The sequence below is a fragment of the Hyphopichia burtonii genome (assembly GCF_001661395.1).
Source record: "Hyphopichia burtonii NRRL Y-1933 unplaced genomic scaffold HYPBUscaffold_1, whole genome shotgun sequence".
Lineage (NCBI taxonomy): Eukaryota > Fungi > Ascomycota > Pichiomycetes > Serinales > Debaryomycetaceae > Hyphopichia > Hyphopichia burtonii.
In genome coordinates this window covers 61,465-85,962 of record NW_017963728.1, presented here as the reverse complement: position 1 = coordinate 85,962, position 24,498 = coordinate 61,465, and the positions used below count along the sequence as shown (strand labels likewise).

The following is a 24,498-nucleotide window of genomic DNA, read 5'->3' as shown; positions in this document are numbered from 1 at the left end:
TGAAACAAGTGCAGAAAAAAAGTCTATACGGTAAGCTTGTCGTATAAGCTATTGGGATAAAAATATACGACCATATCGTATGGTAGGACAAGGGTATTCTCGTTGACAGATTGATGGCTACAGGGTTATACGAGGTGGTACACGAAAGATTGAATCTTAAAGATTGGATGATATGAGATTGACTATATACAGAAGTTCAAAAAAGTTGGGATAAGAGTAGTAGAATAGAAAATAGTTGGGAGATTAAGGCTTGATTGATCTATTCTTTTGAATCTTGAGCAGGTTGCAGTTTTTTGGCATCAGAAACTTTTTGGATATACTCTAGTTCTTTTCTTAAACTATCCATTGCATAATATACTTTTGACTGTAGATAAAACGAGTTACCCTTTTCTTTTGAATTCACATCGAATAGATATTTATATTTTTCATCGATTTTATCTAAACTCAACTCCTTCTTTTCGAGATCTAAGATTTTTAATGCTTCATCGGTGGTGATACCCCCCACTGAACTGGCCTTGGTGGCTCCTCCTGTTTGTGCGCTCAGAGCACTGACTTTGGCAGCTTGTCTGTATGCCTCGGTGAAAGCACGGCCAAACACTGATGCTCCGGTGAATATGACGTTGACTAATAATCTGTGGGCCATCCTTGATGTTGGAGTGTTGGTAGATTGGCCATTAGTCAATTTTTTTTTTTTTTGCTTTTCACTTGAAGAACCAGAGAGAAAAATTCTCTGGTGTTTGGGTCTACTTTACTGGTGCATGGGTTTATTTACTGAGCTTACATTTTTTGCAGTTATTGTTATATTACTCTATTAACATTCATTAAAGCTTTCGGTATCGGGAGTCTCTGGTTCGGAATCGTTGGTGTGGAAACGCTCAAATCTATCAATCAACCCACTGTCATGGTTTCTGTTTTTCTTCTGCTTTTCTTTCTTGGTAGAATTCATGTCATTTCGTTTACAGCTGGAACATGGACATTCAGGACACCGGTAGGTATTAGACAAATGACTCGATGACTTGCCAAAGCGATTTGAAAAGTGTCTTTCCGGAAGCGTTGGTATGGAATAATAAGAGAATCTTGCATCTAAGGCAAGCCTTTTAAAAGCCATGATACTATTAGCAGAACTAACGATATCAAGTAAAAAGTGGTGTCTAGTATGCTTGATGATATCAATTACTATACTTTTCAATTCGGCGAAAATCAATTGTGGCTCATGATATTGGCATTCATTAATGTAAGGATGCGTTCTCAATAAAAGCGATTTGAAAGATTCACCCAATTTTGGAGTGAATGATCTAACCCTGGCCAATTCATCGTTACGTGCAAGCTGATAATCCATTGAGCTAAGAAGATAAGCGACAATGTAATTCCAATCGCATCCGTATTTGAAAGGGAACATGGACTTAACACCGTCATTAAGTGACTTAAACAATACAACCCCCCAATGGTCCATGTTTATAAATCGGGACTCGAGCGATCTTTGAACTCTCAAGATATGCTCACGAGTTGCTTGGGGGCGAAGGAGAAGTTCGGTGTCGTCATCAACTTTGGGGTATTCAACAGGGCATGGTTGATCAAGATATGGTACCGGAGAGTCCAGTTTCAATTGAATTTTTTTGTCAGACTCGAAAATTTCCGAGAGTTTTTGGTGAATATCAGGGGGATAATTAGTATCAGAATACTTTTTGAGCTGATTATGAGTACTTGGGGTATCCACTGAATCAGAAGTTTCAGAAGTGTTGACTAATTCAGTATTTGCAGAAGTATTGACTAAATCAGTAGTTGCTGGAGTATTTACTAAATCGGCAGTTTCTGGAGCTTCCCCTGAATCAGCGGTTGCAAAAGTATTCACTAAATCAGTAGTTTCTGGAGCTTCCCCTGAATCAGCAGTTTCTGGAGCTTTCCCTGAATCAGCAGGTTCTGGAGCTTCCACAGAAGTTACAGAAGTCTTGACTAACTCGGCAGTTCCTGGAGCATCCACTGAACCTTTATTTGGCTGAGTAGTCAGTGGCTCACATGGGGAAGTAAGATTTGACTGAGGTGAATTGAACGGAGTATCTGGTTGAGAATTCAGAGTATCGGTTGAGTCTTTTTCCTTTGAGTTTGTTTTATCTTGCTTAGCAATAAATTTTGAAGCTACTGATTCAAAAAGAACTCGGTCAGCGATTGCTTCTGATGCATTTTCTGAAACAATTCGGATATAATCCTGGGTTTCCTTTTCAATGAAATGCTGATCATTAATAGTTTTTATAATTTGGGAGTTAACATCATTGAGCGCAGAATCGGATTCTTTCAAATAAGCTTGAATATATTGCATCAAAAAATTAATTACCGGAGCTTTATCTTTTTCACTAATGGGCAGTAATCTCACATATTGATGGACTGTATCTAAGGTGTTATTCAACACTTCCTTATGTATTGCTTTATTTCTTTCAAATTTATCCTGAGCTTCAGTAATAAGTTCTCGAGGGGCAACTTTACTTTCAAAAACTATTAACATCTCCTCGGTCATAGCTTTGATCAAAGCTAGATAATACTCGAAATAAGCCCGGGAAATAACAGAAAATTGAATCTCAACCACAGATTTAATAAAAGGGTCAAAAATGAGCTTCTCACCATGATATGTTTCCAAAGCTTTCTGAACTTGTTGGTAAATATCATTCATATTAACCTCACTTGCTTGACGAGAAATTTGACGTCCAGTCCGATCCAAGCTATTTTTAAAATCTCAAATATAATTTCTACACGGTGAAGCTTTGCTTCCGAGATGATTTTAAATCGACTTTGCTGGTTAGCCAATATTTCATCTTTGTTTGAATCAACAAGATCAGCCATCAGACCTTTAGCCTTTTCATCCAGGTCTTCTTGGAGAGCTTGTTTTTTGGAGGTATCTTCATCTGGGCGATTTCCAGTTTCCCGATATTGTGAATTTTTGTTCTGGTCATATTCACCATTTGAATAAGAGTTTTGAGCTGGATAAGAGGAAGGTGGTGCAGTGTAATTAGGAGGTACGAACGAACTGGATGGTGGGTAAGTACCTTGTTCATAATAGTACGGATCAGAAGGTTTGTAATAGTAATCGTGGTGGGAACTACTCATTGGAATAATTTCAGGGATATTGGGTGCAAAGTTGTAATATCCGTTGTAACTCATTTTTCAGTAGTGTTGCAAAAGCTAATGCGCAATTTTTTTAAAACCTTGTTTTGTTAATTGACTATGAGATTTGATGAGAGTCAATCCTTATTGGAAACCTCAATTGAGTCAGTTCCGATATGAATGAATACCTCTAGTCAGGTGGTTAAGCTGGTAGTTAGTCTATTATTTAATCTAGTATTTAAACTAGTGAATGTTGCTCCAACAATTTGCAGGAAAATCTGTGCAAAAGAAGCAGAGTAAAAGAAACTGAATAAGTAAAAAACAAAATCACTCCGAATTCCAATTAATACAAGAAATCCCCTGTAGTTGGAAATCCAATTAATATTGAATGAAACTAATAGGATTATACACGAAATTGTACGGCTGCTCGTCGTCTCATTTACAACAGACAATACATTTTACAAATAGAATGTAGCACCAGGTTTTATATCTGAACATCATGGATAAACAAGTAGTTCATCATAACTGTCAGAACTTAGCAAACCTTATTAAAGTGCCAAATAATTCTAAAAGACCGGAAACGAAGTGTTAATTGTGGCCAATCTGTTAAAAAGGTCAAAAAACACTTAGCTGATACGTGAACAGCCAACTCACACAATCACTAATGTGGTGTACTTAAGCTGTCACTAGGGTCTTTAGGTAGTTGTATTTCCCGTAGGAAATACTAGTTATATATCTTTATATTGAGATAGTATAACCACTACTGATGATTAATGAGCAGACAAAGGGAGCACCGGGGGAACTCTAGTATTTATACTAAATTCTGGAAGGCGGGTAACCTGAAAATTTTTCTCGCTTTTCGTTTTGTTAGGTTTTTTTTTTTCCGTTTTTGTACCGTGATGGGAAGACCTGGTATTGTATGCAGGGCTCATCGATTGATCTTGTTATACTTATAGGTATGTAGTTTAAATATAGTTGGTTAGTTGGTTAGTTGGTTAGTTATAGTTGGTTAGTTATAGTTAGTTAGTTATAGTGGTTATGTCGTTGACTACTTCAGATAAGATTGCCAGTCTTATGGAATGGCTTAACGCCAACGCCTTCTGGAACAACGACCAATTGGACGTTGAACAATCCAAAGAGTCCTCTGGGATTGGAGTATTTTTCAATTCACCAGATGAAGATGAAGAGGACGACGATAATTTGTTATTAAGGATTCCAAAGGAAAATATTCTTTCACCTAAGAACTCGCTCATTTGGAATTTGCTCGTTGATTATAGTGAAAATCATATTGTAAACTTCGATGTTGATTTAACTCAAGGTATGCACAGTATTGTTATATGTTTTATTTATGAATTGGCAATTGGTTCTAAATCACCATGGTTTCAATATATACAATCCATGATACCTAACGAAACTGAAGAATCCAAGTTCAATAATGTCCCCATTTGTTTATGGCCCGAAATTTATAAGAAAAGTTTATTCAATACTGAATGTGATTTACTTAATATGTTAGATAATACAGAATTGGTTAATTACTTTATTGAATGCATTAATTTCGCTAAAGTCAATTCTTCCTTTATTGAGATCCCTAAAGTTTTCGATGTTAATGTGGAAATCAATCAAGACAATATCGATCAATTACCTAAAATCATCTTGGATAATCATCACGAAAAATTGATTCAATTTGGTAAATACGTTCAAACGGTTATAAGCCGTGCTTTTGAAGTTGACGAATTCCATGGGCTTTCCTTGGTTCCTGGGGCTGATTTGTTTAATCATATTCCTCCGGTTCTCAATGAAGATTCAAGAATCTCCGGTAGAGAAGATGTCCATTTCGTTTGTGATGGTGGTGATGACGTTTGCGATGTCTGTGGAGAATTAGACTGTGAAGATCACCGAGACGAAGACGAAATGGATATCGAAGAAGATGGCATGTTCGACGACGATGATGATGATAGTTTGAATGATATGCAATTCGATAGCGATGGTCAACTAGTCGAAAATGATGATGATGATGACGATGATGAAAATAATGATGACAATGATGATGACCTTGATGATAATGATGATAATGAAAATTTAAATGATGATGAAATCTTGGGTGGTGATAGTGAAGTTGATGAAACTGAATTGTTTAGTTCATCAGATGCAGATGATTCTTCTCTTGAATCTGACTTGGATGATAATAATTCGGAAGTCGCCGACGATCATTCAGAAATTGACCATTCAGATGCCGACTCTTCTCAAACTGAAGATATTCCTGAATTGAAAGAAATTACAATGGAATACATCAACAAAATTGAACAAGAATTGAAAGATGAAGAAAGTGAAGAACAAGATGACGAAAATGATGACGAAGATGAATCGGAGGCTGAAACTCATCTTGATGAAGAAGAAGTATCGACTGATCAAGAAGAAGAAAATGTATCAAATGTCAATCAACACTTATTAGCAGACCAAGAAAATTTGGCTCTTTTATTATCAGATGGATCTAAATGTTGTGATATTGTCTTATCCAAGAAACCAAATAAATCAAAGGGTAAATATGAATTATTCAATACCTATGGTAATGGTCTTTCCAATCCTTATTTATTACAAAGATATGGCTTTATTACTGAAAATATTAATGATAATTGTGTTTTATCAGTACAGTTATTCCAATATTTGAAGAAATTTAAATCAGATAATTCAGAATTGAAAATTAAACAATTAAATAATAAATTGGATTGGTATGAACATATTGGTTTTGAATTTGTAAATGACTTAACTTGCCAATACGAATCAAGACCAGCTCTTCCTGAAGATGATTTGGAAGAACACCCTCATGAACACTCCCATGGCCACGACGATCACGATAGGAGCCATTGCCAAGATGAAGACTGTCAAGATGAAGACTGTCAAGATGAAGACTGTCAAGATGAATGTGAAGATGGTTGTTGTGGTGGTGATGATGATGATGATGAAACTGATGAACATACCCAAATTCTTGAAGAAAATCTTCCAGAATCGTGGCAATTATCACCTCGTGTTACCGCAGATGGTTCAATAACTCCTCAAACTTACGCATTGATCAAATTACTCATCATGCCGTATAAGTTATTTCACTACAAATTAATCGAATGTGCTAGTGAAGGTAAATTGGCGAAAAGAATATTTCAAAACTTGTTACCGTATGGGTTAGATTCTACTTCAGATAAATATTACAACCAGGTTTACCTGTTGGCTAAAAAATGGTGCAAACAAAGATTAGATAGATATAGAAAAGAAGAAACTAAAATGGACGATGTTAAAGCTGATATCGTGAAGTCTCTTCTTGAAAGAGAGAAATCAATTCTTAAATCAGTAATCGCAAAAAACTGATCATATATAGATTTTTTTTATTTAAACTTATCATCAAATACTCTTGTAAGTACAACAATCAAGGAGTTATGTATTCAAGTAGTCTTATAAAACTATATCTACGCAAGTCTACTGATACTCACATAGCTGATATGCTACTTTTTTTTTTTTTGTTACGCTTTCTCTATCAACTTTTTTATGAAGTTGAAGACCGCGCAGAAAAGGTTGATCTAATTCAATATTACTCATATATAGCCTAACTCACAAGTCAAATAGATAGCTAAGCACTTATTCCTCGTTCTCGGGACGTTCTCCTGCTAAACCTCAAGTAATTAAGTATAGAAGAGTATTGAGTCGTCCTCATTCCGTCTGTGCCAATATATATTCTTTTTTTACATTTCAATCAAGATAAATAGCTATTGAAGAATGTCAGATGATTTAAGTGACAACTTCTCTTATGAAGAAGGTTCTTCCTCGGCGTTTGAATTCGAAGACGAGGATGATTTATTACAAAGTGAAGGGGAAAGTGATTATGATGGCGATACTACAGTTACAAATAGAAATCGGAATACAACCGATAGTTTTGAACCAAAATTTCACCCATGGACATTTGAAGGATTCATACAGCATCAGTTTATTGATAAGGCTGCTGAGCTACACCAACGGCAATTACCCCAATGTACTTTGGGTGATATTTTAATAATGTTACAAACTAAGAACTGGCAGCCAGAAAATGTGATCAATGATTTTTACGATAACCCTACTAAATTACGAAATCAATGTGGTTTACCGCAACCTCCTATAGATAAGAAAGTTGGTTTAATAGAAGTTGATAATTTTGAGTGTGCTATTTGTGCAGAATCATACGAGCATACTCAAATCTATGCTTTAGCATGTAATCACCGATATTGTGGTGAGTGCTATAAAAGCTATGTTAACATGCATATATCGTCGGGTAAACTTATAACATGTATGAACCTCGAATGTCCGTTAACGATTTCTCATGGGGACGTTGCATTATTAGCTAGCCAAGGGAAAGATGAAGAATCAATAATTAAACCTAAAATTGATTTAATCTCGAATCCATTACTAATATCGACCGTTTCAAATTATATTGATACCCATAGGAAACAGTATAAGTGGTGTCCTGCAACCGATTGTAATAATTTGATTGAATTAGATCGAGATGCCATAGCCAATCATGATGAAGATGAAAGTAATAAATATAATGAAAAGGGAGATTTAATTACATCCAAGTTAGATCGAGATATAGATTTAACTCACGTCCTAAATGTTTCCTGTCCAGAAAACCACGAATTTTGTTATAAATGTCATCGAGAAAATCATTTACCATGTCCATGTTGGATTGTTGATTTATGGGTTCAAAAATGTAAAGATGATTCTGAAACTGCTAATTGGATTCAAGCAAATACTCAACCATGTCCAGAGTGTGATTCACTGATTGAAAAAAATGGTGGCTGTAATCATTTAACTTGTCGTAAATGTAAATATGAATTTTGCTGGATTTGTCTTGGTAATTGGAAAGATCATGGTCGAGATTTTTACCAATGCAATAGATTTGATCCAAACGTTGTCAAAGAATTACAAAAGGGTAAAGAGCTGAAAAGATTGAGTTTGAGAAGATATTTACATTTTTATAAACGTTTTACGGTTCATGAGTCCTCAATGAAGGGAGATCAAAGAATTATAGAAAGAGTTGATGAAAAAATGAAATCTTATATGGAACTTCAAACTAAGAATCTGACAAATGAAAGCTCACTATCATGGGTTGACGTACAGTTTCTACATGACGCAATTAGAGCTTTAACCAATGGACGTAAAACCCTTAAATGGACATATTGTTTTGCATTTTATCTTGAAAATACTAATTTCTCAGAAATCTTTGAATCCATGCAAGATTTTTTGAACTCAACCGTTGAAGAATTATCAAAAATTTTTGAAGAAATCAATGCTAAAAAAAACAATACTAATTCAAAAAATTATGAGGTAATTACAAAATATAGAAATGAAATTATGTCTTTGAGTAAATTAATTTCTCAAAGACAAAGAATGTTAATTGATTGTGCACAAACTGGTCTTCAACAAGGTTTATTGAAGTTTGCTTAATACTATGTCAATCTTGCTCATACCTGGATCCAAGTATTTTTGTTTGTCAAAGATCATACGGCAATGTTAGAGTCTTTAATCTCACAAAGATGATTAATTTACCCAATTTATAGAGTGGTGTAATAAGATAACTTTGACTCAGTTAATACCGGAAAGTAAGCCTTCTTTAATTCAATCAATAGTCACCCAATAGTCAACCAATTGTCGCTATGGCAAAACCTATTAATTCAATACCATATGTAATGCTTCATGTAAGATCCAATAGCTTAGCTTATTTCCGGTCACGTGAAGATAAGCGACTATGCAGGTGCCATTTTTATTGGTAATTCATTTCTGTGCACCGTTTTGCTTATCAGTTGTTGAAAAGATTCGCTCAATGGGAAATTGATTAGGCGAATTCAATAAACAGGGAAGTTGATTATTCAAGTTATGGGAAGATATTCTATATAGCTATTCATAATTCCAATTACATGACAAGAACCATAACGTTTTTTTGTCTTTTTTTGTCTTTTTTTTTTCGGTTTTTCGTTGTTCATTAAGTATTCACGATGCTTGACCCATCATTCACCGGTGAAATTACCAATTCTGGGGCTCCAGAGAATAAGCATCACTCTGCTTCAAAAGAACTAAAAACTAATAGTGATGAGGCCTTTCCTGATCTACGAAGAAGTCGATCTAGAAGTAGGGCTAGTAGTCGGGCTAGTAATCATTATCCCGTGGATAATAATCATTTATTGCAGTCGGTGTTTTTGAAAAATAATAGACCCAAAAGGATGGAGTCTACTGGCGATATAAATGAAAGACGCGAGTCAACCAAGAAGCCTTTAACTCGCTCAGTGTCAACGCATAGTTTCTTGAATAACAATCATCCACGTAATAAAAATATACCCATGATTCATGAAACACCCACCAAACCTTCCTTGAAAAGATGGAATAGCTATCTGATTCGTCAAGATGAAAGAAAACCAACGGAGGTTGATACAAAATATTCTTTAAAGGAATCGAATAAGTCAAATGATCAGATTGAACATAAAATTTATAACACCAATGATCAGAAGACTTCGAGCATTTCGCCATTAACTGTTTTGAAAAATGACTATAACATTAAAAGACCAGGCTCCAACCCTCCTGCTAAAGCCAAAATACCCATAAGTGATAATTCCTTTATTGATTTGGATTCCCATAATTCTAATACCTTTGATAATCCTAATGACTTTGATTCGTCAAATAAGCGACCTTCGAATGATACCGTTGATTCTAATACTACTGCATTTGTGAATCCTTCCAATAAACTATATAGTAGAATGAGTCAATTAATTAATATGGCTCATAATAGTATGCATTCATTGGTTCCTATTCAGCCGAAAACCCCAATGTCCACTGCTTCAAAACCTGATACCGATGGTGAAACGTTGAATAATGGAACTTTAGTGACAACTCCTCATTATCAAAGTGAACTGGATGATGATGACGATGAGGAGGACGAAGACAACGGACATCCAGTAGATGCATGGAATACTCAAAATAATGATAGTGTCGACAATTCTTATGTTGATAATTCATTTGTGAAAAGCCCCGTTAATGATTTGACCAACATTAACCCAAAATCTTTGAATGACATTTTGAGAGAAATTAATGATTTTCAAAGTAATTTTGTTAAAAACATATCAAACCCACCTTCTAATAATACTTCACTGGTGGACTTGAAGCAAAGTAGTAGAGTTCAACGGAAAATATTGGATTATAAGGATCTTTATAACGATTATGAATTTACAGAATCTTCCTCTGAAAAAGATTTTGGTACTTCAAATGATTACACCGTCAAAATTCAACACGATACTATGATGTCAGAATACACCCAAATTCGATTACGATTTGCAAGTACTCTATCCTCAATCAATCCAAAGACACAGAAAGAAAAGATGAGATCCCATATGGGTGTTTTGGGTTTCGTAAACCGTGCAGCTTATTTGAACCAGGTGAGGCCATTTACCCCTAAAAAAGATCAGAGCTCTGAGCCACCTTGGTATTTTCGAGCATCTTCTCAGTACCAACCTTTGAATGATGTCAAGAATCCTATAACATTTGAAAATAAAGACGAATTTTTGAAGACCATGTGGGATGAAGAAATGAAATCAGTTCTTTCTGATCCTACTTCTAAGTCACCTACAGACTCCACCGTTCCTTCCAACAATTCAAAGGACTCAAAGACCCTCTCAATAAGCCCTCAAATGACAGAACCTCCCTTAGAGCCCGGAAGACTGTCTCGAAATCTGCAGGGAAGTTACGATGCCAGTAACTATAATTTTTCTAGCATCGCTCGAAATGTCAAGCTAAACCATTGAGCTGTCATATATACCTCTTATTCATATTATACTCTAGTATCACTCCATAATAGATTTAATTCACCATAATTTGTTGATGTAGCAGCCAAAAGCCTGTTTGGGACTAATTGAAGTGTACGGGTGTAAACTCAGTGTAAAAAGAAGAACAAAAATAAATTCGAGATAAACTTGTTTGAACTCTGTTGAACAGTTGTTGATCTACAATCAATTGGCTATATCACAATTCTCCCAAAAGCAATGAGTAAAAGATCTAACTTACCCTACACTACCCAGGACCTATTCCCGAAAGTGACTCCAGGACCAAGCTCGACTAGGCTCTCATCTTTGGGCAATGCTGGAGACAGTAACGGATCGATTGCAGGTGGATCATATATCTCGTCTGCTTCTTCAGCTTATAATGATAATACATTCACTCCTCGTCGAAGCAAATTCAAACTACAGAATTTTGCTAAAATGTTGAAAAGACTTTTCAAACCCACAACTCTAGATTTTGAAACTGCAATTTGGGAAATGCTAAATCTTATAATAAATCCTAAAAAAATGTATCGATCACATTACTATTATAAACAACAGCTGTCATTAGATGGCAAATCTAGTTATTCTCGAGACGACCCATCATTTTTGATTCTATTGACGCTTTTTCTATCTATCAGTGCTGTCGCATGGGGTATTGCTTATAGTCCGCATCTTTGGGATATATTCAAACTTATTATTTATATGGTTATGATTGATTTTTACTTAACTGGGGTAGTTATTGCTACGGTCTCTTGGTTAGTCACTAATAGGCTTTTCAACGGTACAAGTGTCAATATGGCAAAATATAATGTAAACTACATCGAATGGGGGTTCTGCTTTGACATTCATTGTAATTCATTTTTAGTGATTTGGTGCTTATTATACATTTTGCAATTTTTACTATTGCCTCTTTTGAGAATAAAAAAATCTTTTTTTTCATTATTACTTGGTAATTCACTATACTTTGGTGCCATTGGGTATTACTTCGTCATTACATTCTATGGTTTCAATTCCCTTCCATTCATAAATAATAGTAATATCTATAATGTTAAAGGCTCAAGTGGAACTAATCCTGCCAAGTTACTTCAAATGATCATATTGGTCGGGATATTACCAGTAATTGCACTCTGTTGGTTTCTAAGCGTATGCTTTAGATTCAATGTTGCATATACTATGGTGGATACTTATTTTAATTGAAAATCATATGCATCGTCATTTCATCTTCTGTAAATTTACTTTTAACTTTGGAAAACAATAGTAATAAATAATTTATTTTAAATCATCGTCGCAGCCACGATCAATATAATTGTTTAAGCAGTAAATATTAAAATGAACTTATATATAAAAATTATGCAGTCTCTTTATCTAAAAGGAAAATATACACAATAAGGTTAAAGAATTATAAATATAAATCAAGCTCGTTCGATACTCAATTGGTCTAACCTGTCACCAGCTGCCTTTATTCTCATACTGGTTCTTGTACTTAATTCGTAATCACCGACGTCTGAGACTATTTCAGCCTTTTTCATCCATGCTTGACTTTCTTTGATGGCATTCTTAATATCTGCATCTGGTGCAGTAGAATTGAAAAGCCAAACAAACATGGATTTTTCATAAAGAGCAGTTGGGTATAAATAAGGGCTATAAGTCAAACGACTAAATTTAAAACCAGCTGGTGAATCTTGAGTTACATAACGAGAGATAACATGAGAATCGAGAAGTTTTAAACCTTCTTTCCATTTTCCTAACTGTCTTAAAGTAATGGCTTGTAAGAAATATCTCACCATGGCTTCATCTTTTGTTTCTTCAATTGAAGAATAGTCGAATTCATGCGAGTTTAAAGAAGCTTCAGTATTTGGTGCACCCGTAAAACCTAAAACTTTATAACTTATTTCCAAATCACGAGGTTGCATTCTGTTATAACCGTTCCAAAAATAAACAAGTTCGTGAATTGGAGAAGTACCAATGCATTCGACAAATGAAAGTTCGGGGTATTTCTTTGTATTGGTTTCGATATTTTTATATTTTCTTAATAAGAATTTATCAAAAGGCATTTGTTTATTGGATCCACCAATACCACCCTTTTTCTGAGAAGCGTTATGACCATGACCAGGAACGTAAGTAGGAGCTTCTTTGATATAGCGTTCAGCTTTTTGAGCATACATTGTTAGTAAATTGTCACGTTCTGATTCATCATATTCTACCAATCCAAGTTTAATCATTCTCCATTGAGCTAAATAACAAGAACCAGCTAAATATAGGTAAACACCTTGACTCCACGAGCTTAACTTCACCAAGCTAAGGAAATCTTCTGCAGCAGAATCGAATTCTTGATTAAAAGCATACAACATTGCCCTATCAAAGACAAGTAATGATTTTACTTGTAACATTTGGATTTTATTGTTTGGGTCATCAGTAAAACTTTGCATTAAATGGGTAGCGTCTTTTAATTTACCTTGAGAGGCTAAGATTCTACCTTCTTGTAAGATCCATAATGCATTATGAGGAAAGAATTTTCTAGCTTTGGTGAGTAATTGAGTTGTATATAACGCAGGATTTCTCATGATTTTATCAAGATCAGAGTCGGTGATACTGGATAAATCAATAATTGGGATAATTGATTTAACGTTTGAGTCATATTGATCAGGGGTTTGGAATCCAAAATCCACAAATTGGATCGGACCATCATATAAAACAAGAAGACATAATAAAGCCAATTCACCATGAATATTTCTACTAGTGATGGCAGTTCTCCATAACATACGTAAACCAGTGATACGGTCACCTCTAAAACCAACAATTGATAATACTTTACCAATTGTTGGGGGGATTAAAGATAATACCACTTGAAGAATCCCAAAACACAATTGGACTCCTGAATGAATGAATTCATCAATTGTTGATACATGTAAATGATTATCATTTGTATTTGAAATATCAGAAGAATTTGAAGTTACTGTTGAGAGTAATGAATTTGCTGTTGTTGGAGCAAAACTATTTGAGATTGAACCATTATTAAAATAATCATCGAATTGAGTATCAAGAGCATCTGAAAACATATCATCATCATCATCATCATCTGATTCATTATTTTGAGATTCAGGGATTTTAGAATTTTTTGAGTTTAGAGGAGGATTAAGAAATTTTGAATTTTGCAGAATTGTTTGAGGATTTGGAGAAGCGGGTCTTGATTTATTGATACTTGGTTTATCCAATAAAGAATAATTACTTGGTTTTCTTGATAAAGAGGCCGCAGAAGCTGATGCACTATTATTTTTAAATAAGTTAATATTCTGTTGATTTTGTTTTGAAATACCTTCTAAACTAGTACCTTCTACTCTTGCTTTCCTCATTTGATAAACTTTTTCTAAATCTTTCATTAATTTAATTTCTTGTGGTAAAGAAGTGGTTGAACTATTATTAGAAGTATCAAACCCGGGTAAATCAACAGTACTAATATTTTTACCATTTTGATTTTGTTGATTTGCTTGTTTTTTAAATTTTGATAAATTTTTATTAAAAGCCGGTTCCAGTTCTTTGATCTTTTTATAAACTGAATCTAAAGTTTGGTAAGCTTTTCTTAATTTGAAAAGAGCTTTGGCTCCTTCCACCATTCCGTTATTTTCATGTAATAACATAACTAAAGCATTAAGAAGAGTTGATTCAGCATGGGTAACTTGAAATTCAGTACCCGGAGGGTATATATGAGAAGTAGCTAATTGATTTTTAATGTTATATTTTGAATTATTTAAAGAAGCTTGTTCTGCTTCTGATAATGTTGTTTGAGCCTTTGCCATAACTTCAGGTTCAAATCCTAAAGTTGCTTCTATAAATTGCATTACACCTAATGCTAAGGGGAAAATAGCAGCTGGTTGATCTGAATTATTGGATGAGTGTTTTTCTGATTCAATTTTTAATAAGTCAGTACCTTCTTCAGAACGATCATCCAATAAATAATCCATTGCTTGCAAGGCAATTTCAAAATCATGAACTTGTTTTAAGATTTTTTCATATGAACTAGAATCTTTTGAAACCGTAGAGTTTGTATCAGCAACACTGGATTGCAGCAGTTGGGAAGATATCAGTAAAACTGATGCTTTCTTTCTTAAGCCTTTAAACATTATAGCTTGATGGAAAAAGCGGAAATTTGGAAGATCAAAGACCAATTAAAAAGAGAAAGAGTGAATAAAAGCTTTTAAAACTTGCCTTTTACGACCAAATTGAACTGATCACTAGATTAACCCTCCAAGACAAGGATATATATTCTAGAAGATACGTTTCAAAAGCAGAATTTGAACAAGTTAATGTTTCATAAATGTTTGCCTAGTGTCTTTTTGAAAAATTACCCATTGGATCAAAAGACTGCGTAACAGAAAAACAAACATAGAGAAAAAGAAAAACACCTCCAAACCTCTACAATCGTTCAACCACTACAATATACGAGATTAACAATAAAGTCATCATCTGAAGGTATATAGATGAATGGCGATAGTCACATAACAGTCCCATAACAGTCTTCACTAGATAGTGTATTAATCTAGCCAACTGATCTTTTCCAAGGGAGGTAAAATAGATGGAGGATTAGTCCAGATTAGGCTTCACTCACGTTAGCATAAGAGGCAGTACTCCAGTCTTTGAACGATGAGAGAACAGCGTGTCAGACGAACAAGGCACTAAAACAGCTACACGAGTGAAGGTATTCCTCGTATCTTATCAGTATCATCATATAACCATATGAGCATATTACAACTAAACCTATCGCCTCTTACGTATCATCAGTAATGTTCAAGTAGCTCATATATGTTTATATACATATGAATATATGACTATATGAATATATGAATATATAAATAGATCAATGTATTGGTGGATGTTCTAATAATAGGGTCGGTTATTGGATGTACGGATCTTTTATGGCGGATTGCAGGTTACGTTTTGCGGTCGCAAAGGCAGGTATCTTTTTTTGCAGTTTACGCGAAGGCTGGCATTAACTTTTCACAACCAAATAGCCAGCACTAACAAACCCCATTGGGGATTGATTGCATGCAAATAGCCATTCATCACCCCGGAAGTTAGTCTTTCGGTAAAGTCTTAGATCTGCCCACTGGTACAGCTAACGGTTGCTTTTGTGGGATTGTTATCTTTCTTCATCTGTCAATGAAGGATTTCCTTTAGGTTTTTGACCCAGCAGGATTTGCTCTTTGTCTGCGTGTTTTTGCTCTGGGTTCCCCATTAGTGCTTCCATGGCTCATGTGGAGTCCCTGGTCGAGTCTGGTTGGGTGGCCACCTGCCTGATTTGTGTGCATTATTCCCAGAGCTGGATTCACTTACTTTTTCAAGTGGTGGTGGTGTTTGTACTCTGTATTTTTAAAAAATATTTTTTTTTTTCAATGATTTGCTATACTTGATCTAATTACTTCATATTGCTGGGTATCATTTAGTTGAAGGCCGTTACGATCATTGTTCTGCTGGCTTGGACCTTGGTTTTCAACTCAACCTTGTTGCTGCTGGTTGTACCTTACCATAACTGATCTGAGCAAGATCTAATACTGATTTTCTATAAAGGTATCAGGTATTCCTTGCAATGATTCAAGTTTCCTTTCTTCTTTTTTAATCACTTTCGTTCATTCATTAGTTTCTAACTACATTCTTTCTTTATCTTAGTTTCTAACTACATTCCTTCTTTATCTTAGTTTCTAACCATATTCCTTCTTTACTTAGTGCCCAACTACATTCTTTCTTTATCCTAGTCCAAAACTATCCATTCGTTAGTCCTTCTTTAAAATGAAATTCAATAGTTTAATCTTTGCTTCCTCTGTCTTATTATCGATAGCTCAAGCTGCTCCAGCTCTTATAACAAGATATCATACTGCTCCAACTTCAACTCAATGGAAAACTTATACTACCAATACTGTCACCAAAGTTGAAACTACCGTCATTGTAGTTAATGGTTCTCCAACAACTCTGACTACTACTAAAACTTCAACTCTTCCTGATGGTCAAGCAAATGCTGAAACCTCAACTAATGCTCAACCTGATGCCCAACCAACTGAAACTTCAATTACTTCAACTGATGAACAAACCGATGCTCAACCAACTGATGCTCCAACCGATGCTCCAACTGATGCTCAAACTGATTCTCAACCAACTCAAGCTGAAACTTCATCTGCCCAACCAACTGACGCTCAAACTGATTCACAACCAACTGAAGCCCAAACTGAAGCCCAACCAACTCAAGCTGAAACTTCATCTGCTCAACCAACTCAAGCTGAAACCACCTCTCAAACTCAACAAACTTCTGCTACTCCAACCACTTTAACTTCTTCAACTGCACCTGCTACTTCAACCACTTCATCTGCACCTTCATCATCTTCTTCTTCTTCCTCGAATCTTAACGATTTTGAACAAGAAATCTTGGATGAACATAACACTAAAAGAGCTCTTTCTGGTGCTCAAGCATTAGTCTGGAATAACACTCTTGCTCAATACGCCGCTGATTATGCTAAATCTTCGTTCTCTTGTGATAACGTTCAATTAATTCATTCTGACGGTCCATACGGTGAAAACTTAGCTGCTGGTTACTCTGGTGGTAAAGATCCAGTTGATGCTTGGTATGATGAAATTAAATACTATGACTTCTCTAATCCAGGTTTTTCTGAAAAAACTGGTCATTATACTCAACTTGTTTGGCAATCAAGTAGTCAAATGGGATGTGCTAAAGTTGATTGTAATAACTCTTGGAAACAATATACCATCTGTGAATATTCTGACACTAGAGGTAACATTGTTGGAACAGATCCAAAAACCCATAAAAATTTCTTTGCTGAAAATGTCATTAAACCAAGTTCAAGTTAATAAAGCTTGACTTAAATTTATTATTATTTATAATGACTTTCAACATGCTTTTTCATTTTTCTTTACGGTATTTCAAAGGTTTATTCGGTTCTCATATTTCTATATTATAAATTGTTTGTATATTAATAAATTAAATTATTTGGTTAACTTCTTNACTTCAATGAAAAAAAAAAAAAAAAAAAAAAAAAATAGTAAGTCTTACACAGCACATATATATAGAAAATTTTATATTAATTACTTCAATATACAAAATTATATAAAATTTCCGTGTTCAATAAAGGACAAAAATATATTAAATGATTAAAAAATAATTTAATAAATTTAATCTCTTAAGACAGCGGAGAATTGACCTTTAGATGGTTTAGCTTTAGATTTTTCAACTTTAGCAGAACCTAATTTTTCAGCAGAGAAGGCCTTGGCGTATGGGTTTAATCTTAATAAGACTTGTTTGTTCTTCAATGGGTTCTTCTTTAAGACGTGAGTCTTCTTTTGAGATGGTTGACCAGCTGGTCTAACGACGGCTTGGACTTCAGCAGAGTTGATTAATCTGGTAACATCAGTGTTAGAAATGATGTTAGATGGTAAAGTGTAACCAGATTTAATAGATTTAGTAGAATCAGAACCGTAAACGGAATCTAAAGATTCGAAAGCACCTTGGGTCCAGATAACAAATCTACCTAAGTGAGCACCTGGAGCTAATTGTAATAAACCTAAGTGTTTAACATCAGAAGTTTCAACACCTGGAATGTTTCTTAAAGCTTTAGTAAGACCATTGTCATGAGCGTAAACAACTAATGGACCTCTTCTTTGAGTGAATCTTCTACCTCTCAATTTACCTTTACCGGCTCTCAATTTTTTAGATTTAATAACTTTAATTAAATCTTTGTGAGCACCAATAGATTTTAAGACAGCAACGGCATCTTTAGTTTTGGTAACAGATTCGAAATCGTTAGAAACAACTAAAGGTAATTCTTTAACTTGTTCAACTCTGTGACCTCTAGCTAAAACTAAAGAAGTAACAGCAGAAGCAGCAATGGCGGAAGCAGTAGCATAACGTTTTTCGTTATGGTTAACTTTGATGTGCCATTTTCTCCAAGTTTTAGTTGGAGCAAACATACGACCACCTCTACACATGTTACCAAAGGCAGCTTGACCAGAACGGTGAGTACCACCACCACCAACTCTTGGAATTCTGGCAACAGCTCTACCGGTACCCCATGATTCAGCGGAGGTTTGGTGACCGGCTTTTTCAGAAACAGCGTAAGCTTGTCTCTTGTTTTTGTTAACTCTAACGAAAACAGAGTGGACTAAATCTGGTCTGACTGGAGCAGAGAAGACAGCTGGTAATGGTAATTGAGTGGAGGTTTGTTCACCTTTAGCGGAGATGACAGAAACTTGAGGACGAGTAGACATCTTTGATAAGTGTATAATGTGATGAAGAAAGAAGAGAAGAGGAAGTGAAATTATTCATTTTTATTTTTCATTTAATAAAGTGAAAAATTTTCCAGTGAGAAGAGAGCGTTATTGTGGTCGTGTGAGGGCCCGACAGAAACAAGAATGAGAAACCCAAAAAAGTTACCCGCACGGGGTCGAAGAATTACATCCGTACATCTGAAAATGTGCACGTGACAGCTTTAGCACCCAAACCATCTTTAGTATTACAGTAATGCAATAGTAATAGAAGTAATACAACAATAAAAGAAGTAATACAATAGTAAAAGAAGTAATACAGTAATAAGGTAGTTACAGCACTAGTGGTACAAATTGAGAACTGAATCATACGGTGAGTTTACGAAGTTTCATTGCTTAAACTTATTGTAAGAATTAGACATACGAACGTTTTACAAAAAATGGTTCGATTCCCCTGATGATAGACAAGGCTTGAAAAGGTAATTCGGTACGCAACATAGAACGATACCCCACAAAGAACAATTTAAATAATGATATTTGAAAGATAAAATTAATTAACTTGAGTCTAGTAATAGTTAGGCGAGAATAAAAAAGAATTGGAACTGAGAAGCGAGCGTTGGCCTTTTGACATAAAAAATAAAACCAGAACCTAAATCCATCTACTAAATAGTGATGAACTAGTCATTTGCATAAGTACGATATTGACCGGACGGAATATAATTAAGACACAATTGACCAGATCAACGCATCAAGACTTATTGATAAGAATAACGGGCCAATTAAAAATCCACGGAAGAATGGTTTGTAGGGTGCGCGCATCGCCTAGTATCACCTTATGGGACATCTCATCTCATCTTTATGCCATTATATACCAGAATTGGAACTGGACTTGATACTAAACTGGATCCATACTGGATCCATACTGGATCATAGACAGAATCGTAGACAGGATACACCGCAATCATACCAAGAATAATAACAAGAAGTGGTGTAAGAGTGGGAAAAGTTCAAATTAACAAGTGACAAACAAATTGAAATAAAGGTAATGAAAGGCGATGGTCAATCACGGCATTTTGTCCATTCACTTACACAATCCTCAATTTGTTCAATTCACAAAGTTTATTGAATCAGTCACTGACAACTACTTGATCACCGCTTTATCTACATAGAGATAAGATTGATAGACTATCTACAGAGTTTAGCAGCCAGATGGAAAAACTCTTCCTTCCTTCTTTTTTCTCTATTGCAAAAGTTTTTTGCAAAAACTTTTTGCGATGAAATACACGGCAGCTGCTGCTAGAGGGGTACCCTTTTGGCAAACACCGTACCTTGACATGACCTGCCCACCCATTACCGGTTCCATTGAGGGGTACTCCGCTACTCCGTACGTCTTGGTGTATCTGTAACCACTCTAAAGAAAGGTTGATATTTTGCCTGTTTATTTTTTTTTTCTTCTGTTTGTATGGGGCTTTACTGCGCAAAATTTCTATAGATAAGATATAACCTTTCAACTATCTGATTGTATTATCTAAGTCATTTATTGTCGGCATTGATCACTGTTCGTATATTTATGTATATATATCTGGAGTTATATCCTATTCCTTTTTTTCATTTTGCTTTTCCTAAAACATTTTCTATTCTGATTATATACATTTTTAATCATGAAAGATAATAAAGACTTCTACTCATTTAACGTTTCTGAAGGTGCTGATGATTCAATCTCAGTTGCAAATTCAAGAATAGTTAGCTTCGATGAAAAGACTGGTGAAAAAATTGAAAATGAATCCGAAGAAAAATTACATAGAGGTATGAAAAGTCGTCATTTGGCACTTATATCTCTTAGTGGTGCCATTGGTACTGGGTTATTTGTTGGTAGTGGTGCATCTTTAGCAGCAACGGGTCCAGGTCCTCTTCTACTTGGTTACATTTTTTTATCAGGTATTGTTTATTTTGTTATGAATATTTTAGCAGAAATGTCTTGTTTCTTATCAACTAGTAAAAGTGGTTCTGGTGCTGGTGCTTTTATAAATGATTATTTACACCCCGATCTTGGTTTTGCCTTTGGTTATAATTATGTTTATGCTTTTGCTATTTTATCTGCTTCTGAAGTTAGTATCTTACCGGCACTTTTCGATTATTTTTCTGATGTCCATCCAGCAGTTTGGATTACTATATTTTTGGTTTTATTAATTGCTTTGAATATGGCTCCAGTTAAATTTTATGGTGAATCTGAATTTTGGTTTGGTTCAATAAAATTAATCACCTTGACTGGTTTAATCATCTTAGGTATTGTCTTGTTTTTCGGGGGTGGTCCAACTCATGATCGTTTGGGTTTTAGATATTGGAAAAATGGTAATGCTTTCCATCAACATTTAGTTAAAGGTGACACCGGCCGTTTCTTATCAGTTTGGACTTCTATCATTAAAGCTGGTTATTCTTTTATCTGTTCTCCAGAATTAATTGTCGCTGGTGCTTCCGAAGTTGAAAGACCAAGAAGAAATATTAAAAAGGCTGCTAACAGTTTTATTTATCGTTTGGCATTTTTCTATATCTTTGGTTCTTTAATCATTGGTATTATTGCTGACTCAAGAAGTCCAGAATTACTTAATACTTCAGGAAATGCTTCCGCTTCTCCTTTTGTCTTGGGTATTCAAAACGCTGGTATCCCAGTCTTGAATCAAATCATTAATGCCGTCGTCTTAACTTCTGCTGCTTCTGCTGGTAGTTCCTTCTTATATGCTGCTTCAAGATCTCTCTTCTCCTTATCTAAACGTGGTTTGGCCCCAAAGATTTTTGCTAAAACTAATCGTTATCAAGTTCCTTATGTTGCTGTTCTTGCTAACTCTTGTGTTACTTGTTTAGCTTATTTAAACGTTTCTTCTACTTCTGCTCAAGTTTTCACTTGGCTTTCAAATATCAGTACCATTTCTGGTTTTATTGCTTGGGTTGGGGTTGCTTTTGCTTATATTAGATGGCGTAAAGCTATTGTGGTTCATAATTTATCTGATCGTGTTCCTTTACGTACTCCTCTTCAACCTTATGGTGCTTATATCGTTATTGTATTTATTTCTTTACTTACCCTTACTAATGGTTACGCTGTTTTCTTTGATTTTAACGTTGCTGATTTCTTTGCTGCTTATGTCACTTTTATCTTTGTTTTTGTTCTTTACTTAGGCCGTCGTTTATATTCTTATTTCATTAAAGGTGAAAAAAGATGGTTAACTCCTTTAGAAGAAGTTTCTTTTGAAGGTTTGGATGAATTCGAAGCTGAAGATGCTTCTTATCCTGAAGTTGTTCCTCGTAATTTAGCTGAAAAAGCATGGCTTATAATTGTTTAGGTGGTTGATTCCTCTTTTATATACTTTTCAATTCTTGTTTGTTCTTTTTTTATATATATTTTATATAATATTAAACTATTCTTTATCAATAATTTTAATGTGGTCATTTCAATTTTTTGTAGGTTTTTGCAATTTTTATGGTAAAATCCCAAAATTCTCAATCCCAAACAAATAAATATCTACGAAATCATTCATTTTCTTGTATTCATAATTTCATTGAAGCTCTGTCAACCCATTGGACATCTCAAAGTAGTTCCTGTGTATTTCTTTCTATTTTTTTTTTCATATATCTTTCTATATGTTATGTGGTTTAATTCATCGCGGTGATATATTTATATTACTCTTGCAAAAACAAGCACAAATTTCATTCTACAAACGTAATTATCACCCTCACAGGAATTATTTTGATATTGAAGCCTATGAATAGGATTTAATGAATGGAAGACTTGGATTTCAAATTTTTTTTTTACATTGTAAATTTTAACTAAAAGTAAAATTTGCTAACTTAGAAGACCATGTAAAATCTGCATTTATAAATTGGGCGTGTGGCGTAGTTGGTAGCGCGTTCGCTTAGCATGCGAAAGGTCTTGGGTTCGACTCCCAACTCGTCCATTTTTTGAAAATCGTCTTCAATATACTTTTTTTTACCAATTGAAAGGGGAAATCCGTTTGAGAGATTATAAGACAATGAAGTCTGTCAATGCGGTCCGCTCTGATTTATGTCAAAACAGATCAAATACATGATCAAGCTGAAGTCTAAGAAAGAGATGTTACAAACATCTTTTGTTATATCATAGCAACTAGTATCATAATACATGTACGTATAAATAAGTAGGCAATTCCATGTTAATGAAAAAAATCTCTTATGCCTCTTCGTGGAGCGTGGACCTCTGTTAATGTTCTCATTGGTTATTGGATAGAAGTATGGGCGATGTCCATGAATATACATTCTATCTTTTAAAATGTATTTTATGTTCTGCTTTTGTTATATTATTATTAGTTATAATATGTTATTTCCTCCCTTTGAATAACAGCAAAAAGATTAATCTATATAATAAATTAATCCACTCCATAATCAGTTATTAGTATGTATCTAGCTAATATCTTATTGAGTATGTTATTGTCGTCCGTACTGGGATATATGTCTATGTATTTATTATAGATTTATGTCGATAGAGGTCTGATCTACCCACATAACCTGATAGAGATACTTTATGGTATGGTTTCATGTAATTGAAAATTTATGAGGTGTTACGCTCGATATAGATTATGGCTCAAAACCTAGCGCCATTGGCTGCGAAAATGACCAAAGTTGGTAAATTTGATCCAAAAACTTGCTTCGACTACTTTTTAAACACGACAGAGTGTGCCAATTAATAAAAGGCTGTTATTGATTTATACATGATTATAGCCTGAGCTCCTAAAAGCTCCGATTTTCACGTTTCGATCGGTTTCTTAGAACTAGGAACTTCTCAATAAACCGTCTCAAACCGTGCCCTTGTTCACACTTATTGAACTTACTGCTCCCCATCCCCCTGAATTTGGGAAACTTTAGTTCAGAAATTTCTCTACTGATCTATTGGAGATTGAGCATGCAGCAGTGCCTTCTTTGATGTTTAATTTAGCTCAGGTGGACCCAATCAGACCTGATATATGTCAGGCCTTGAAGGCCTGCAGATGATGTACTGGCCTATCTATATTGATAGGCACAATACATCATCAAATGAAGAAACAAATTATATTTAAAATTTTTGTTAATCCATAAATGAGGCATTATGATAATGTGCATATATAAATAAATAGGCATTTCCATATTAAATGGAAAAATCTTCTACTCGACGTGGGCCGTGGACCAAAGTGATGCTTCTAATTGGTTGAAGCATGGTCGTCGACCTATAGAGAGTTCTTTATATTCGGTAATAAATATTTCTATATAATATTTACAAATTGGCTTTGGATACTTAAGCTTAATC

General features: G+C 34.7%; 10 protein-coding genes and 1 non-coding gene across 11 annotated transcripts; 7 read left to right on the top strand and 4 right to left on the bottom strand.

The window, feature by feature from the left end:
* Positions 1–176: 176 nt before the first annotated feature.
* PAM16 (import motor complex subunit) lies at positions 177–666 on the bottom strand. The gene has a single exon (XM_020220339.1). The coding sequence runs from the start codon at positions 641–643 to the stop codon at positions 260–262; it is 384 nt and encodes a 127-aa protein (XP_020078356.1). The 5' UTR covers positions 644–666; the 3' UTR covers positions 177–259.
* Positions 667–2,450: 1,784 nt separating this feature from the next.
* On the bottom strand, positions 2,451–3,307 carry HYPBUDRAFT_151121 (uncharacterized protein). Its single transcript, XM_020220338.1, has one exon. It carries the CDS (start codon positions 3,151–3,153, stop codon positions 2,662–2,664), a length of 492 nt encoding a protein of 163 aa, XP_020078355.1. The 5' UTR covers positions 3,154–3,307; the 3' UTR covers positions 2,451–2,661.
* Positions 3,308–4,060: 753 nt separating this feature from the next.
* On the top strand, positions 4,061–6,456 carry HYPBUDRAFT_8688 (protein-lysine N-methyltransferase; the record flags this gene model as incomplete). The annotated part of the gene is made up of 1 exon (XM_020223791.1): positions 4,061–6,456. Exon 1 carries the CDS (start codon positions 4,135–4,137, stop codon positions 6,454–6,456), a length of 2,322 nt encoding a protein of 773 aa, XP_020078354.1. The 5' UTR covers positions 4,061–4,134.
* Positions 6,457–6,861: 405 nt separating this feature from the next.
* On the top strand, positions 6,862–8,562 carry HYPBUDRAFT_103016 (E3 ubiquitin-protein ligase; the record flags this gene model as incomplete). Its single annotated transcript, XM_020218238.1, has 2 exons — positions 6,862–7,651; positions 7,697–8,562. 2 exons carry the CDS (start codon positions 6,862–6,864, stop codon positions 8,560–8,562), a joined length of 1,656 nt encoding a protein of 551 aa, XP_020078353.1.
* A 548-nt stretch (positions 8,563–9,110) lies between these two features.
* Positions 9,111–10,907, top strand: HYPBUDRAFT_145715 (uncharacterized protein; the record flags this gene model as incomplete). Its single annotated transcript, XM_020219918.1, has 1 exon — positions 9,111–10,907. One exon carries the CDS (start codon positions 9,111–9,113, stop codon positions 10,905–10,907), a length of 1,797 nt encoding a protein of 598 aa, XP_020078352.1.
* A 237-nt stretch (positions 10,908–11,144) lies between these two features.
* HYPBUDRAFT_101967 (uncharacterized protein) lies at positions 11,145–12,119 on the top strand (the record flags this gene model as incomplete). Its single annotated transcript, XM_020218165.1, has 1 exon — positions 11,145–12,119. One exon carries the CDS (start codon positions 11,145–11,147, stop codon positions 12,117–12,119), a length of 975 nt encoding a protein of 324 aa, XP_020078351.1.
* A 215-nt stretch (positions 12,120–12,334) lies between these two features.
* On the bottom strand, positions 12,335–15,043 carry IML2 (Iml2p; the record flags this gene model as incomplete). The annotated part of the gene is made up of 2 exons (XM_020218135.1): positions 12,335–13,878; positions 14,152–15,043. 2 exons carry the CDS (start codon positions 15,041–15,043, stop codon positions 12,335–12,337), a joined length of 2,436 nt encoding a protein of 811 aa, XP_020078350.1.
* A 2,194-nt stretch (positions 15,044–17,237) lies between these two features.
* Positions 17,238–17,777, top strand: RBE1 (sterol-binding protein; the record flags this gene model as incomplete). Its single annotated transcript, XM_020218162.1, has 1 exon — positions 17,238–17,777. A coding segment is annotated over one exon (540 nt), but the record flags the coding sequence as incomplete, so codon positions are not given.
* Positions 17,778–18,014: 237 nt separating this feature from the next.
* On the bottom strand, positions 18,015–19,452 carry RPL4B (60S ribosomal protein uL4). The gene has a single exon (XM_020220337.1). The coding sequence runs from the start codon at positions 19,188–19,190 to the stop codon at positions 18,099–18,101; it is 1,092 nt and encodes a 363-aa protein (XP_020078348.1). The 5' UTR covers positions 19,191–19,452; the 3' UTR covers positions 18,015–18,098.
* A 1,296-nt stretch (positions 19,453–20,748) lies between these two features.
* HYPBUDRAFT_151116 (proline specific permease) lies at positions 20,749–22,530 on the top strand. Its single transcript, XM_020220336.1, has one exon. It carries the CDS (start codon positions 20,849–20,851, stop codon positions 22,523–22,525), a length of 1,677 nt encoding a protein of 558 aa, XP_020078347.1. The 5' UTR covers positions 20,749–20,848; the 3' UTR covers positions 22,526–22,530.
* Positions 22,531–23,064: 534 nt separating this feature from the next.
* On the top strand, positions 23,065–23,137 carry HYPBUDRAFT_t29. Its single transcript has one exon. It is a non-coding gene; the product is annotated as a tRNA-Ala (tRNA).
* Positions 23,138–24,498: the final 1,361 nt, after the last annotated feature.